This window comes from Lepidochelys olivacea (genome assembly GCF_965140295.1).
Source record: "Lepidochelys olivacea isolate rLepOli2 genome assembly, chromosome: 2".
NCBI classification, from domain to species: domain Eukaryota; kingdom Metazoa; phylum Chordata; order Testudines; family Cheloniidae; genus Lepidochelys; species Lepidochelys olivacea.
Window position 1 is genome coordinate 115230801 of NC_140412.1, and position 15003 is coordinate 115245803.

General features: G+C 40.4%; 1 protein-coding gene across 1 annotated transcript in view; it reads left to right on the forward strand.

The window, feature by feature from the left end:
* ELOVL2 (ELOVL fatty acid elongase 2) overlaps nucleotides 1-15003 on the forward strand; it is a 96093-nt gene that overhangs the window by 40774 nt on the left and 40316 nt on the right. Inside the window, exon 3 of the mRNA XM_084620285.1 lies at nucleotides 7290-7477. Coding sequence (XP_084476411.1) covers nucleotides 7290-7477 — 188 coding nt within the window. The remainder of the gene's footprint in view (nucleotides 1-7289; nucleotides 7478-15003) is intronic.

Sequence of the window (15003 nt, forward strand, 5' to 3'; positions counted from 1 at the left end):
ACCAGTTAGTTATTTAAGAAAAAAGTCTTTAGCACATAGTGTAGTTAAGAAAGAAAACCAAAAATCTGTTAAACTCAGGAACTCTAAGTTACAGTGTCAAAAACAGCCTTAATTTTAGCTCATCCTCTAGCTAATCACACACCACTCGTTTACACCCAGATATATCCCATTACGTCATCATCATCTGCATTTCCATTCTAGCCCACAAATAATATCCGAAGTGTTGCACTACAAACCACTTCTCCAGTTATCACATTTGGGCCACTGACCCCACTACAAAGTTTCCCTCACTTCAGCCATCTAATACGTTGGCCATATACCTAGGGTAAGCAGGCGTGAAAAGCACCTTCCTTCCACCCCTAAACACATCCTAGGACCAACCTGGCCCAGAGATAACTAAATCTGGAGGGAAAAAATGATTATAGAATAAACAGAACGTACTTCTGTTACTGACAGCGCTCCTTAAGTATTCACAGAATATAATATGTAGCTGTGTTTTCATGCACTCAGACGCTATGGTAATGAAAGCCGTATAAACACAAATCAGACACTACATATGAGTTTTTCCTGTCTCATTAATACTTGCATGGTATTGGTCACTCAGATTATATCGCCTCAAAAATGTGTATAATAATATGAGCTGGTCCAAAATTTTCTTACGGAATAGTTTTCCATCAGAAAATGCCAGCATGGCAAAATCACTATGTTTTGTGAGAATGTGTGCATTTGATCTGAAGTTTCATGGAAATTAATGAGATGTTTGGTTTCAATACGGTCAAAGTGTTTCATTTCCACTTTGTTTTGATTTGTCATATTATTTGTAATAAAATAACTCAAAACATTTTGATAAAGTCAAAACAAAATATTTTTGGAATGTTTTTCATGAAAAATTCTAAGATTTTGACTTTTCATCCTGAATCAGTATGAAACCAGACTTCAAAATCTCCAAATTTTCTGCATAAAGGAAATGCCATTTTTTGACCATCTGTAATAATAATCCCATCTTCATGTGGTTCACCTAATTAACAAACTGATGAATCCTGAGAGTTGCTGACTGCAGTGAAAGTTATGGGCATCCAGAACCCCTCAGGATGAGATCCAAAATCTCAGCAAACCTGGTGTAGATTCAGAGGTCACTTCTTTCTGGTCTTTGGCTACTTGCTCTACTATCACCTGAGGAGGTCAGACTTGCTTCCTGAATCAAAATATGAAGACCTATAGCATAGTGTAATCATAAAGTATAAATTATATTATAATACGTTTTCAGATGCCTCATGCTTGCATTTCATCAGATTCTTCAAATCTTAACATTTCTTCCTTAAAGGGAAAACCGTTACAGGATTCTTAAAAACTGGAAAGTAGTATTTTTTTATTCCTCTGAGAGTGGCAATCACCTCCATCAACTGTGAAGCATATATGATCTTTGCAAAACTTTGGCTTGCACAATTTCTGGATTTCTACCTGAATCTATTTTAAAAATGAATAGAATGGCTTCCTAGAAAATACTTGTAAAATAGGTCTTTAATACTAGCAAGCTAATGCAGTCCAATAACCATATGTGTGAAGGTTTCGTTCCTTTTTACATACATAAAGGCTATGCCTTTTCAACCTTCTCTTTCCAGTGCCTCCAGAGCCAAGTCTTTGAGATGGATGAATTGCGGTTAATATAACTGCATAGCAAATACTATAGCTCCACTGAGTCTTCAGAATGCACTTCAGTAAAACAAGTACTGCCTGTACCAACTCATTCAAAGAGATTCATGGTTGGCATTTGAAAAGCAAAGTCTCACAGGAATGACTGCCATTTGAAAGGAATTGAATGTTAATGGCCCAAGTCAACCAGAGAAACAAAACCCTTTGAAAACATGTGTAGTGCTCAGAGAGATGGGTCTAAAGACATTCATGCACAGATACACATCCCAAGGAACTTATTGGAGGAGAAATAAAATGGGACTTCTGTCCCTCAGCATGACAGGATCTAGTGTCACTCTACTTCCATGTCAGTTGCTTCAAATACTTTCCTGAGTTCACCTGTGCTCAGATGTCAGGACTTTTCCTTTTCCCTCATTTATTGCTGAATCGCCTCTTATCAGTTGGGGGCAGGACCTCAGTGGCATCTTACTCTAGCTCTTGGGGCTGATCCTGGTCCTTACTATGACCAATTTTCATTGATCCCACTGCTCTAAATTGCATCTTTGGACACAGATTGGCACCCAGAGACACCACGATCAGGGAAGCTTAAAGGTAGTTTACAGCCTTCCTTCGCCTTGGCTGTGTTGGATGCAGAAGGGCCAAAGCCAAAGACACAGCCCTTTGACTTGGACATATTACCCTGTGTCCGACAGATATGCTGTTAGCTGTTTTTTTACAAATGTGCTGAGAGGCCTTCAGTTATGAACACCTCTAAGTTGAAACAATTATTTGCCTCTAAATCCCTTCAAAACTGGTATCTCTCCCTGTTGTACTAGTTTAACCCAGCAGAGGGTAAGGTTACAAGTTATTTTGAAGCACCATATTACTGAAGGAATGCTTCCATGTTGCTATTTTCTTCTCAGCTGGCAACAGGCTTACTTTTCATCTCCTTTTCCTCTCTCTCTGCTACTTACATCTGCTGGCAAGAACAGAACTGCAGTGTGTTCAACAGTGAAACGGCAGCCCAAGTGGTGCAATTTTATACTGTATTTCTGAATTTACCTGTGGCATTAAATTGTGCAATCATCAGACCAATTAAGCCACTGGACGTAGCTATGCTAGTACAATTACAACTAGAAACGAGTGGAATTACAAATGGCAAATTGTGTTTTAAAATACTCAGAGGACAATACTATCAATTCCATCACATCTCTAACACTAGCGTTGAAAATACAATCTTGTTTGTCTACGGTCCCACACAGTAGCATGCACTTTTGCTTTAGTGGCCTGTGTATGTATAATGACACAGTGCAGAACAACATGGCACCCTGTAAAATGGTTATATAGACAGATGACTCACAAGAAGTTGCTGGACTGACCCTGAGAGAGAAGTTCTGATGAATTCTAGTGAGCTTACCTAAAAAGGCTAAAATAACAAAGCATTACAGATTTCTTTCTATTAGCTATTTTCCACCATTATCTGCTCTTGGTTTGACAGCAGGCTATCTGAAATACACGACTACTCTGTAAATCCATCTTTTTTATTTTGCTTTATTTTTAGACAATAGCTATTTAGGTGACAACCAGGGCAGTTCTAGGGGCAGGCAAGCAGGGCAGTCACCCTGGATGCCAACTTCCAGGGAGTGCTGAACTGCTGTGCCACTCAGCCTCCCCCCCCCCCCCCCGCTCTGCTCCTGCTTGGTTGGATTTGGAGGGGCAGGATTGATGCACCAAAAGTGTTTTTTGCCCTTTATAGACCAAACATTACTTTCTAAAAGCAATTTCCATTGGTGACGTTGAAACTCAGCTAACACAGGCTGTGATCCTGCAATGGAAGGCAATGGAAGCTCTGCCGTTAATTGCAATGAGTACCATCAAGCTCCTGTGTGGTTCTGTCTCCTGATGGCTACATCTCACAAAGCAGTTTAAATTGGCTGCAGCTTCTGAATTAACCCCCCTTTTGACTCAAGCAGTAGAATAATGCTTAGCTCTTATATAGCACTTGTCATCCACAGATCACAAAGCACTTTCAGAGGAGGGTTAGTATCATTATCCCCATTTTACAGAGGGGGAAATTGAGGCACAGAAAGGCAAAGGTGACTTGCCCAAGGTCCCCAGAACACCAGTAGCAGAACTGGGCATAGAACCCAAATATCTTCAACCCCAGCCATGTGTTCCCCATCCACTAAACTGCACAGCCATGCTTTTAGATCCAGAGGTCCTTAGTTCAATCCCTGTATACCACACTGTTACCGTGAGGTGCTTGCCCTTATTTGCTTTAGATTTTCTTTGATGTATATCAAAACAGGAAAGGCTCTTTGCTCAGGACACAGTGATCATTCAGGTATAAGGATCAAAATGGGGCTTGCTCAGTTTGATCCTTTAAACAGGATTCCACCATGCCTCTCTAGTACTGCAGGTGCATTTATTAGTTTTTATGTTAAGGAGACGAGAAAAGTAAAAAAAGAAAGGATCATGACATAGCTATGTGTTGTGGAATGACACTGGTTGCAGGAACTACAGCCAGTGGTTTAGTTTGTTTTATTCATGGACAAAAACAAATTTAAATTGGCAACATATTGAGAGGGGATATAATTTTGGAGAAGTATGATGAAGTCATACTAACATACCCTTTATGATATGTATTTTGCCATTAAATATTAACAGCATCAAAAACCCACTCCAGAAATCCATACCCCCAGCCACTAAGCGATTCAGATTCTTCCCAGATACAAACAGGCCCCCACTGCAAGTGACTGAGTTAGAACCCAGAATATCTAACCACCTGGGTAAAGTCTCAGTGCCATTGTTTTGCCACTGAGTTCAGTGGTGTCAGGATTTCCCTCCATGGCTCTGGTTCATCACCATTTTTCATTGGGAGTGAGTTAGTTTGAGATGGAATCTGAGCTTGTGCACAACTCTCTCTCACCACATATAGTGTTCCAGTGTTCTCGCAGTGCGGTGTCACTCACTGCTCTCGCCTGGGATTCAGTCGTTGGAATGATTCAGAACTGTCAAACTAATGGTATGTCACGCTTTCCCTCGTAAGTGGATGCATTTGAACCTGTTTGAACATAAAGGAGCACTGGGAGTCTGACAGACGGTAGGCACTAATGTTAACTTCTCTTTCTCTTATTCTTTTTGTCAAATCCATACAGTTCCCACCAACCCTCCCCCCAATAATCCTGTGCTGTTTTTCTAAAAAGAAAACAAAATCAATCAAAACCAAGAGCCCCGCATTTATGGGCCCCCTTACTAAGAGGTAACAAGTGTGACTGTGTGCGCATAAGGAGAGGCAGTGGGAGAAAGGAACAAGTTTCAATTTCAAGAGGGAGCACCTAAAACCAATAGTAAGACTTAAACATAATTTTTAAGTTGCCTGTTAATCCAGCCATAGGTCACTTTGCAGTTATTAAAGTGTTAGAACATGAGCTGTGCTCTTTTAGCAACAATGGGAAAACTTGCTTTCTGTGCTTAGAGTAGAAGCTGTTTTCATCACTTATCTAATTTTCCACTTTAGCTCAGCTCATCATCGGATTTCTACCAGTTACTTTTCCTCTAGTTGCAAAGGCAGTTTCTGGTTACCTTCTCACAGTCTCCTGTGGAACGCCTTTGCTCTGGAGACTGTATGCACATGTAAACTCTCTTTCAAAATCAGTCTTCCAAAGCAGGCAAGACTGGTGTTTTCTCTTTTTTCTAAAGGTACATTCTGTCAAGCTTTGTATGGCTTGAGTTTAATTTACCTTTATTTTCTTATGCCTTATCTCTCTTGTTTGTACTCTCATCCCATGCATTGGATTATGGCCCAAGATCATCTTGAATATGTCTGGTCATCTTCCAGAAGGACAGAGAACTTTTTCCAATACCGTCCTAACTGTTAAGACTCTTATGTTCTTGTATAGATGGTACTGTGTCTTCGTACAATATGCTGTCTTGGAACAGACAATGCTAGTGCCAGGAGACATGCTGGATATTTATTAATTACCACATCTAAGAGATCATAAACACATTTTCAGATTCCAAGGAAGGAAATAGCATTCTAGCTTGCTAACACAGAGTGATCTGAACTGACAAAAGCAAGGAAATCACAAAGTGTGCAGCTCTATTACTTTTTAGGCAGATTTATTCTGCAGCTCTCTCAATAGTGAGAATGAAGATGCTTCTTGGGAGCCAGTTGGGGGTGGGGGAAGACAGATGCAGAGTCTTCCAGCTTTAATAGATCTGGCTGACACAGTCTGTGCTTTGAAGAGCTTACAATCTAGTTGAAGACAAAATTCAACGAATGAATATAAAATAATAAGAGGGAAGCAGGGAGGAAGGCAGAAGGTGATAGGAACAATAAGAACACATATTTCCATAGGCTTGCTGTTCGCAACAGGATAGTTCTAAGTCATTTAAATTTTGTTGTTAAAAATAAGATTTTCTGATGAAAAAATGCATTTAACAAAACATTAGACAATATCTTCCCCCCCACCCAGAAAACCTTTTAATGTTTGATTTAATCATCCCCCTGAAGAATTTAAGCCCAGCTTTGAAGTATTGTGCAAGAGTGAAAAAGTGAAACCGTAAACTCACGTAGTATTTCACTGTCCAATTTAGCAAAACAGAAAAAGTAAACATGAATGGTGAAACAGAGGTAGTTTTTTTTAAACAAATCCAAATGATTAATAATGCAGTTAAGGGTTGTTTTAACATACTGTATGACTTTTTAAACCATAACTCATGTTTTAGATAGAGAATATCTTTTGGAAAATTGGACAGACTTGAAAGAGAATAGCATATATGATGAAGCAATTTCATTTACCCATAAAGTCTGTTGCTGAAGGGATTTTGCTATAGTAAGATTGCTTTCCCTGGAAACTCAGTCTCTCCATTTGCAGATCCATTGGCAGGAGGGAAATTATAATTCTTTGCTGCTGGCATCCCTTTGTTGACCTGGAAAAGAATGATGCTGCAGATTTGGCATATGAGGCTAGATCATGCTCTTCTTATTCAAACAAGTGTTCTTATTACTGTAAATGAGATTACTTGTGTGAATAAGGCAAGCAGGATTTGGCCTGAATGCTTTATTTCAGGATCAAGCAAGTGTACCATGTGAGCTAATGAAGGAGCAAGCCTTTGGTTTAAACAAAAAAATATATTTGATAATCAGCAAAACACTGAAAAAGTAATGACAAATGAATAGATTTAATGTGTTTGAAAGTTTTCAAAAGCCCTCCAGTAAGTAAATAAATAACAAACGTGTAATAAAAGTGAAGAAAGTTGCTACTGTCTGTGAAGTAATAGTTTTTCAAATGTGCATTTTTGCATGTATAATACTATTAAAAATGCAGGCTATTTGTCCATTGAACAGACTATGATTTGGTATTTAATTTAATTTTCATTTTGTATTTAAATTTTAACCACAGATCTATGTTGAAATGAATAGAGCATCTGTCAACCCATTACCATACATAGCATATCCTTTGGAATGTTACCTCAGGTCATTTGCAATGTTATAGTAGCCATATTGGTCCCAGGATATGACAGAGATAAGGCAAGTCTTGGCACATTCCCACTTGTGCTTTTAGCAGACACTCTTCTGAATATGGGCAGCCTCCTTTTAGCAGTACTGAGCAAGCCATTTTTAATTGCTCACTGCATTTGTTTCTGTTCAGATTCCAGGGTCAGAGGATGGTTCCTGTTGGATTCTTACCTGCCCACGTTTTTCCTTACTGTAGTATATCTACTTTCCATATGGCTGGGTACCAAGTTTATGAAGAACAGGCCTGCATTCTCTCTCAGGGGTCATCTCATTGTGTATAACCTTGGAGTTACAGTGCTTTCTTTGTACATGCTCATAGAGGTAAGTTTGTTTTGTTTTTAAATGCAGCACCACATCCGAGAAGGCCAAGTACTAAGTCATTTTTCACCACAGAAATATTTTAGTAAAACATACTTCCAAGGTAATCTGGGCTTTCAAATTGCAACCTCTTTCAGCCCGTTTAACAATTGATCTGTGAGACTATGTAATAATTTGACTCGTATAGCACCTTCTAGCCATGGATCTCAAAGTCATCATTAATGAGCTATTCCTCACACCTAGAGTTAGTCAATTTCTGCTAAAACAGAAACTTTGCAAATATGCATTTGAATTTTCAGTGACTGCTCTGTTCAACTATGTCTGTGCCTTTTTGTTCACCATTTGTGAACATTCCCATGAATTATGCAGTGCAGTTGTACCATGTTGGTCCCAGGATATTAGAGGGACAAGGTGGGTGAGGTAATATCTTTTATTGGATCAACTTATGTTGGTGAGAGAGCTTGAAAGCTTGTCTCTCGGACCAACAGAAGTTGGTCCAATAAAAAATTATTACCTCACTCACCGTGTGTCTCTAATTCCCGTGAATTGGTTTTTTTTTTATTTGCATGTACATCTCTGGAATGGCTGTTTGTTCAAATACCCATAATTGCATGTGACTGAACAGATTTATTTAGAAGAGTATGTGCTAATCATTCATTATTTGCTATTCACTGTCATTTGTTTACAATCATGTTTAACAGGGTTCTAGCATCCAATCATATGCTATGAAAAGCAAAAGTTCAGCTTACTGTGAGAGTTTAAGAACCCCTAGGCTGACTGTTCGTTGACTACTTATCAGTAAAGAATACACTCTCAGAAATTATAAGCTATTAATGAAGAAAAGAGGGTTCAATTTGTCTGATGATTTAGTCAGAATGAATAATTCAACCAGCTCTGATGTGAAGTACATTAGTTTTCTTATTTTACAGATTAAATGACTTGCCCAGAGTCTTACAGGAAGTTTGTGGCAGAACTAGGGATAGAACCCAAGTAAGCCTGATCCACAAGGGCATTTACTCCGCCATTTAGGTGATGTTTTGAGAAAGTGCAGCCTTGCATTCTTGCATCCATGTTCACTCTGATCCTATGAAACTACACTGGTTTAGAAAACTTCATAGTAACATATGTGTGGTTCCATTCCCAAATGTCTGTCAGTTGAACAAATTAAGATCTTAGCTTTAGCACCTAGTGCTGACCCTGGCTTGCTCAGGCTTGTGCCCATAATGGACACTACTGGGTGAGCAATTAGATAGATTTTGAGCAACTCGTCCTCCCTTGCCGGTTAGAACATGTGCAACTGATGAGAAATGGCAACAGCAGCATAGTGGCCCCTGCAGAAACACTATGCCCTGAGTTCATCAGAAAGATAGAGGATAGGAGAAGGGTCATAAGTCTGAAATAACAAAACTGGTGTTATTTAGTAACCACAGTTCTAAACTATCCCACATTTAAGATGTGTTGGGTTTCCGACTAGTTAATTGTTATGGATCATTCCAGTTACTTGACCTTAGCGTTAGCATGCTAAAAATAATCCTCCCATGTTTGTTTGATAAATAACCTAGCCTGATGAGACAGGCAGGCTGAATTATGTGCTTGTTTTTGGAGTGACTTCTGGAGGTGCTAGATGACATTCCTTGTTTAGACTACCCGCGCAGCATTCCAGGCTTCCCAGTGTCATGTAGGGTACCAGGATCGAGTCATCGACAAGAGAAAAACAAATACTGTTTGTTCTCTCAACAGAATGGCAAAACATTGCTTTGCTCAGAAGTCAAGCAGGGCCTCATGAAAACTTTCAAGTTTTAGGGGAATTAATTTCTTTTGATCTTAACAAGAGGCAATTTTCCTGATCAAAACTATGGGCTCAGTTCTGGCTTGTGCAGACACACAAGGGGCTAATCGCACATGAAGAGTCTCATCCCATTCAGAATTCACACAGGCTTCAGCAATTCTTCTGGGTGCTTGAGGAATGCAGGATCAAGCCCAAAACATGGGAGAAATGAGCACAATCCCCCTTACTGGATGGTTTGGTCTCTACACAACAATTTGGCTCCTTAATAAAAAAGTCACACTTCAGGGTTAACATTTAATTTGTGGTGGAGGCACACAGAATGTTATCCAAATAGTAAGGTTCAAAGAAAATGCAGCATAATACACAGAAAAATCAGAACCCTGCTCTCCTGTGCCTGCAGGCAGGCTCAGCCCTCCACTGAGCAGCTGAATATATCAGAACTTAGCAGGTGTAAGTTATACAGATGAAGTGCACGTATCTTTGCTGTAAATGCATTGCACAGACTTCCTTTAGGTTGCCTGATCTTTCACTTTCTGAAGATTGTTTTGCTGTACACAAAACTAATTTGTCAATGCCCCTCTGATTATTCAGCCAGGCCTCACTTCTGCAACCCATGGCTCATCAGCTTTTGTGTCCCGTTCACACACATGATTTCTGTTGTTCATTACAGTGACAGAGCTTACCGTTCCATGTTCTACATCTGTTATGGATCAGTTTGAGGACACCGCTTAAATCATTTCCCGTACCTTCTAGCCAACCCTGGTCCCAATGCCTCTCAGAACTCCACCTGGCCACTTCTGAGTTGTGTCACTGCTATAGGGTCCTTAACAAATACTACGCCAGAAGCAGCTCCACTGCACCCCCTCCCCACCTGTCCCTTCTCCCTGCTCCAGGTGGAGAGGGTACAGAGATGCAACAGAGGCAGCTTCCCTCCAACGGGAGAATTCTGTGCTAGGCCTTTGCAGCTGGATTGTGGCTCTGAGGTGCTTGCTGAGTGGTGCACAAGGCTTGTAACCCAGCTTGAATATCTGGTTCACAGTCCGAATTTCATCAGTTCACTAACACTTGACTTATTTTTTTCTTCCCAAAAGATTTTGATTTTTGAAGAAAAATCCAAATGCTGATGGAAAGATTTTTTTCAGGAGCAGCGGTGGTGGTGGTGGTGGTGGTGGTGGTGACGGTGGAGAACCAAACTGCAAAACCTCTGCCCAACGCTAACCAGCATCCTAAATTGTACCCAGAAATGAATAGTGCGCCAGAGCAATCTGGGGAGCACTGCAGTGACATGCTGTCTCTGGAAAATCCCATTAAGTAGTCAAGTCCCCGGGCGTTGCACTGGACATAGATAACTCCAGCAAAATTCACATCAGAAAGAAACTGTTACAACTCTCATGCTACATAAAGACAGTAACAAAGACACTTTTGACTACAGACAACATTTGGTACTCCAGTAGCCTGGAAGCTCAAAACAGAATCCTGAACTGTGACTTTAACAATTGGAAGCTACATTTCCTTAATAATGGGAGCAGCCATGAAATCTATCAAGTTCTTGAGTTGTTTCCTTCAGCAGTCAGTGCCATCTCCCTCCTGTTTAGATTAAACCTCACCCAGCAGGCTCTTATCCACATCCTATCTTGTTCAGGCACTGAGAAAACCGAGACACTGCACCACCTGGGTCAAATCAAGACGACGTGTAGAGCAGAGAGGTGTGTCATCAGTATATGGCTGCCATTGCAGCCTATCTACCCTGTGGCTTCATACACTTATTAGTTCACCTGCACCAGTGAGGCATGTGAATTTTAAGTGAGGGGAGGTAATAGACTAGACCACCATGCATGAGAACCCTGTCCTCAGAGTAACAGCTAACAGAGCCTCTTGGGATCTATCTGAGAGGAAAGAACAAAAACACACCTGAGCAAGCCTATCACGTCTTGCCAATTTTCACAATTAAGTCAAGATAAAAGGTTGCCAGTATAGCTAAAAGCAGCACTATGAGCACCCTCTCTAGGAGGAGGTCATCAACCAGCAGGTTCAGTATTACAGACAAGCTTGAACCCAGATTGACAGGTATAAAGACAAACTGAGGATTCCCAATAGCACCAGGAGTTGCCTCCTAACCACTTTTTCAATTACTTTACCCAATAGAGGCAGAGCAGAGACAGAACAATCACGATATTGCAGTCAAGTCATAAGCCTTATTAGTTGGATTGTGTTGGTCTTTGCAAGCAAACTTTGGAATTACGATGACACCTCACCAATTGGTACTAATGAGCAGAAAACCCATTAAAATATTTGAATTTGGCACAATAGTGAACAAGATAAATAAAAACAAAAAAGGGACACTGCATCACAAAATATATTTTGTTCATTTATTTTGGTAGCTGAAATTTTAATTATTTGCTTCAAAACGTGCTGTAGTAAATTTTGCAAGAATAAAGAGGCCTCTACTCCACCTAGCCTGTTAAATCTTTGCTGAGCAGCAGGGCAGGGGACAGCATTTTTAATACAGCAAGTTAAGAAGAGGGCAAATCTGTGAGGTTTTAGTGTATAAAAGATCCGATGCAGGCTCTCCTGGCACTTCAGTGAAAGCACAGTTCTAGAGATCAGAATTCAGATCTCTGTGGAAGTGCACTGAGCCTGAAATAGGTGAAACCTTTTATTAGTAGGTTTCGGAGTAGCAGCCGTGTTAGTCTGTATTCACAAAAAGAAGAGGAGGACTTGTGGCACCTTAGAGACTAACCAATTTATTTGAGCATAAGCTTTCGTGAGCTACAGCTCACTTCATCGGATGCATAAAGTGGAAAATGCAGTGAGGATGTTTTATACACACAGATCATGAAAAACGGGTGTTTATCATACACATTGTAAGGAGAGTGATTGCTTTAGATAAGCTAAAGAGTGGGGTGGGGGGAAAGAAAACCTTTTGAAGTGATAAACACCCATTTTTTCATGATCTGTGTGTATAAAACATCCCCACTGCATTTTCCACTTTATGCATCCGATGAAGTGAGCTGTAGCTCACAAAAGCTTATGCTCAAATAAATTGGTTAGTCTCTAAGGTGCCACAAGTACTCCTTTTCTTTTATTAGTAATGAGAGGCCATCCCTTCCCCATAGCAGGTGACCAAAGCAGCTTTCACGGACTCTAGAGTGGTCTGAGGAAAGGGAAATGGAGGTCCCATTGTCACAAAAAGGAAAATTCCAGTATGCATTACATGACTGCAATTCTTTGTGCGAGGACCCAATCTTGCAAGCTGCTGAGCACTACTGACTGAAGTGGGAGTTGATGGTACTTGGAACTTTAGAAGAAGATCAGAGCCTTATGGAAGAGTCCTATATAATTTAAGAGATAAAATTAATGGGGCTGTACAAAAGTTATTGACAGTCCTATAGAACTTGGAGGAAGCTAATATCCAATAGGGGTCTGATTGTCAGAAGTGCTGAGCAGCTACAGCTGCTATTGTCTTTAATTGAAGTTGTGAGTATTTGACGGTTTTAACCCCCAAGAATCCTATAAAATTCTATAGCAAAGGTCTAGATGTCTTTATTAAGTTCTACAGGATGGTTTAAAAAAACCCTATGAAAAGTTGCCCTTTTCCATTAAATGATACAGGACAGATTAACACATAGGTGGGGAGTAGTGAAGTGGGTAATAACACCTGGCCAAGAGAGATCTGTATCTCAATTGTGCCTGAGTCCAGGGCTCACATAAACTGAAAGCTTACTAGGTGTGCTAAGCATAGCTGCTGCTAATTTCTCATTTAATTAATGCAGAAAGGCCTTATTCAGTCTTGTAAGAGGAGAAGCAGCAGGAAAGGGAAGAGGGAACCTGGAGAAAGCCAATCGAGCAGTCTTTTGTAATTTGGAAAAAAAATCAAAATTCTGCATTTAAAATCATTTCCCATAGTGAGTGAAAGGTCACTGAGGACACAGCACAAAACAACGACATGCGAATGTTTCTATCGGGATGAGAACCCTGCATGGTTACGGTTCCTTTCTCAGGGGCTGTTCTTTCTTGAGCTGAGTCAGGAGATCTCAGAGGCTGACTTTGCTGTTTTCAGTAGCCGTTGTTCTAGCCGAACATGCCGTCCTTATTTCTCTCTCTCTCGCAGTTCCATGTGAAATAAATTAAATGGGTTGTGTCTTTTCTACTGACCTTTTGAGCTCCATATTTTAGGTAGAGCATGATATTTACCCCTTTCCTCAATAAGGCAATGCTCAGATTTACAGACCAGCTCTTATTGATTTCAGTGGGAATTATATCAGGTATCCAAGGACAGATTTGATATTAAATCAAATACAATTAGCTTTTCAAATGCAGAATTGCTATTACTTTACCAGTACCAGAGAGTTGCATGTAAGATCTGCTACTCTGAATAGCTCCTATAACCATGAAGATGTAAACATTCATATAAGCACTTTACATCTTCAAGGTTACTTGCAAACATCAGCTAACTAATCCTCATTCCACCCCCCGTTTTAGTTAAGGCAATATTAACCCATTTTAAATGGGGGGAAACTGAGGTACAGCAAGGTTATGTGACTTGTCAAGGCCAGACAGTCAGTGAGTGACAGTGCTGGGATTAGAACTCAGGAATCCGTGTCCCCCAGTCCGAGGCTGATCCACAATGTTGCCTCCCTAGACAGTTTACAGCTCTCCTGACAATAGAGTATTTGAGGTCTTCAGGACACATGAGCAGCAATCTTTAAGTCCTGACTGCACTGCTTCTCAGCTGCCTATGTAAAACCTTGGATTATAGTGTGATTCTTTGAGACTCGTCTAAAAATAGGCAACCTACATAGACACACTTCCATGGATAGCATAGGGTAAATTTTCATCTAGACATGCAGGGATTTTATTACACAAGTCTGCAGGTGTTGTACAAGTAAATTTTGCACCCACAAAGCATATCCAAGACCATAAAATACATTTTTTGTTCATGATTTACTTAATCACAAAAGAGGGATTAAAGGTCTTTTCCCTGTTTATCTACTGAAGAGGCTTATTAGTAAAATGTAAGCTTCCCTCCATGCCCCACCAGCAGGTCTCAACCTCATCCTGATGATGCTATGTCTCAGGGTTGGAAGGTAGTTCAGTCTCCATGCGCAGTCAGTCTCAAGCCCCTGTATACAGGCACTGCTCACAAGAGTGTTGATTAATGTTGAACAATACATATCTCATTTTGAACTATTTTTCCTGTAGTTTTTGATCAGCTGATGGCTACACCATCTGAGCTCTCTCTTTGTTCAGGAACCACACAAAAAAAAAAAGTTTTTTTTTAAAATGTATTCACAACCAATATGAGAAACTACTGTTCAGAAGACAAGAAAAACAGATATTTCCTCACCAAAGAGCCAGCATGTGCCAGCTGTCACTTTCCTACCTTATAGTATGTCTGCATACAGTGTGGCTATAGTATGGATAGGCATACTCCTGCTAGCTTTAATCTAGCTAGCATGGTAACATGATGCAGCACCACAAGCTTTAGCCCTGGCTAGCAACCTAAGTATGAACCTCCTGGAGACCCTGTGTACTCCTACTGAGATAATTCAGACCTTACCTGCTAGATCCAATTGTATAGTGTGACAGGGTCGGGCCAGATGGCTATAGGAGAGTAACAGAAGGCAGATCTATTAGCCCCAGGCTAAGTAGGTCCCTTTTCCTTGGGTAAGGTAACAGGGAAGGTTCCATGCTGCAGGAACCTTCTGGAGACCATTAAGACAGGCTGATTAGAACACCT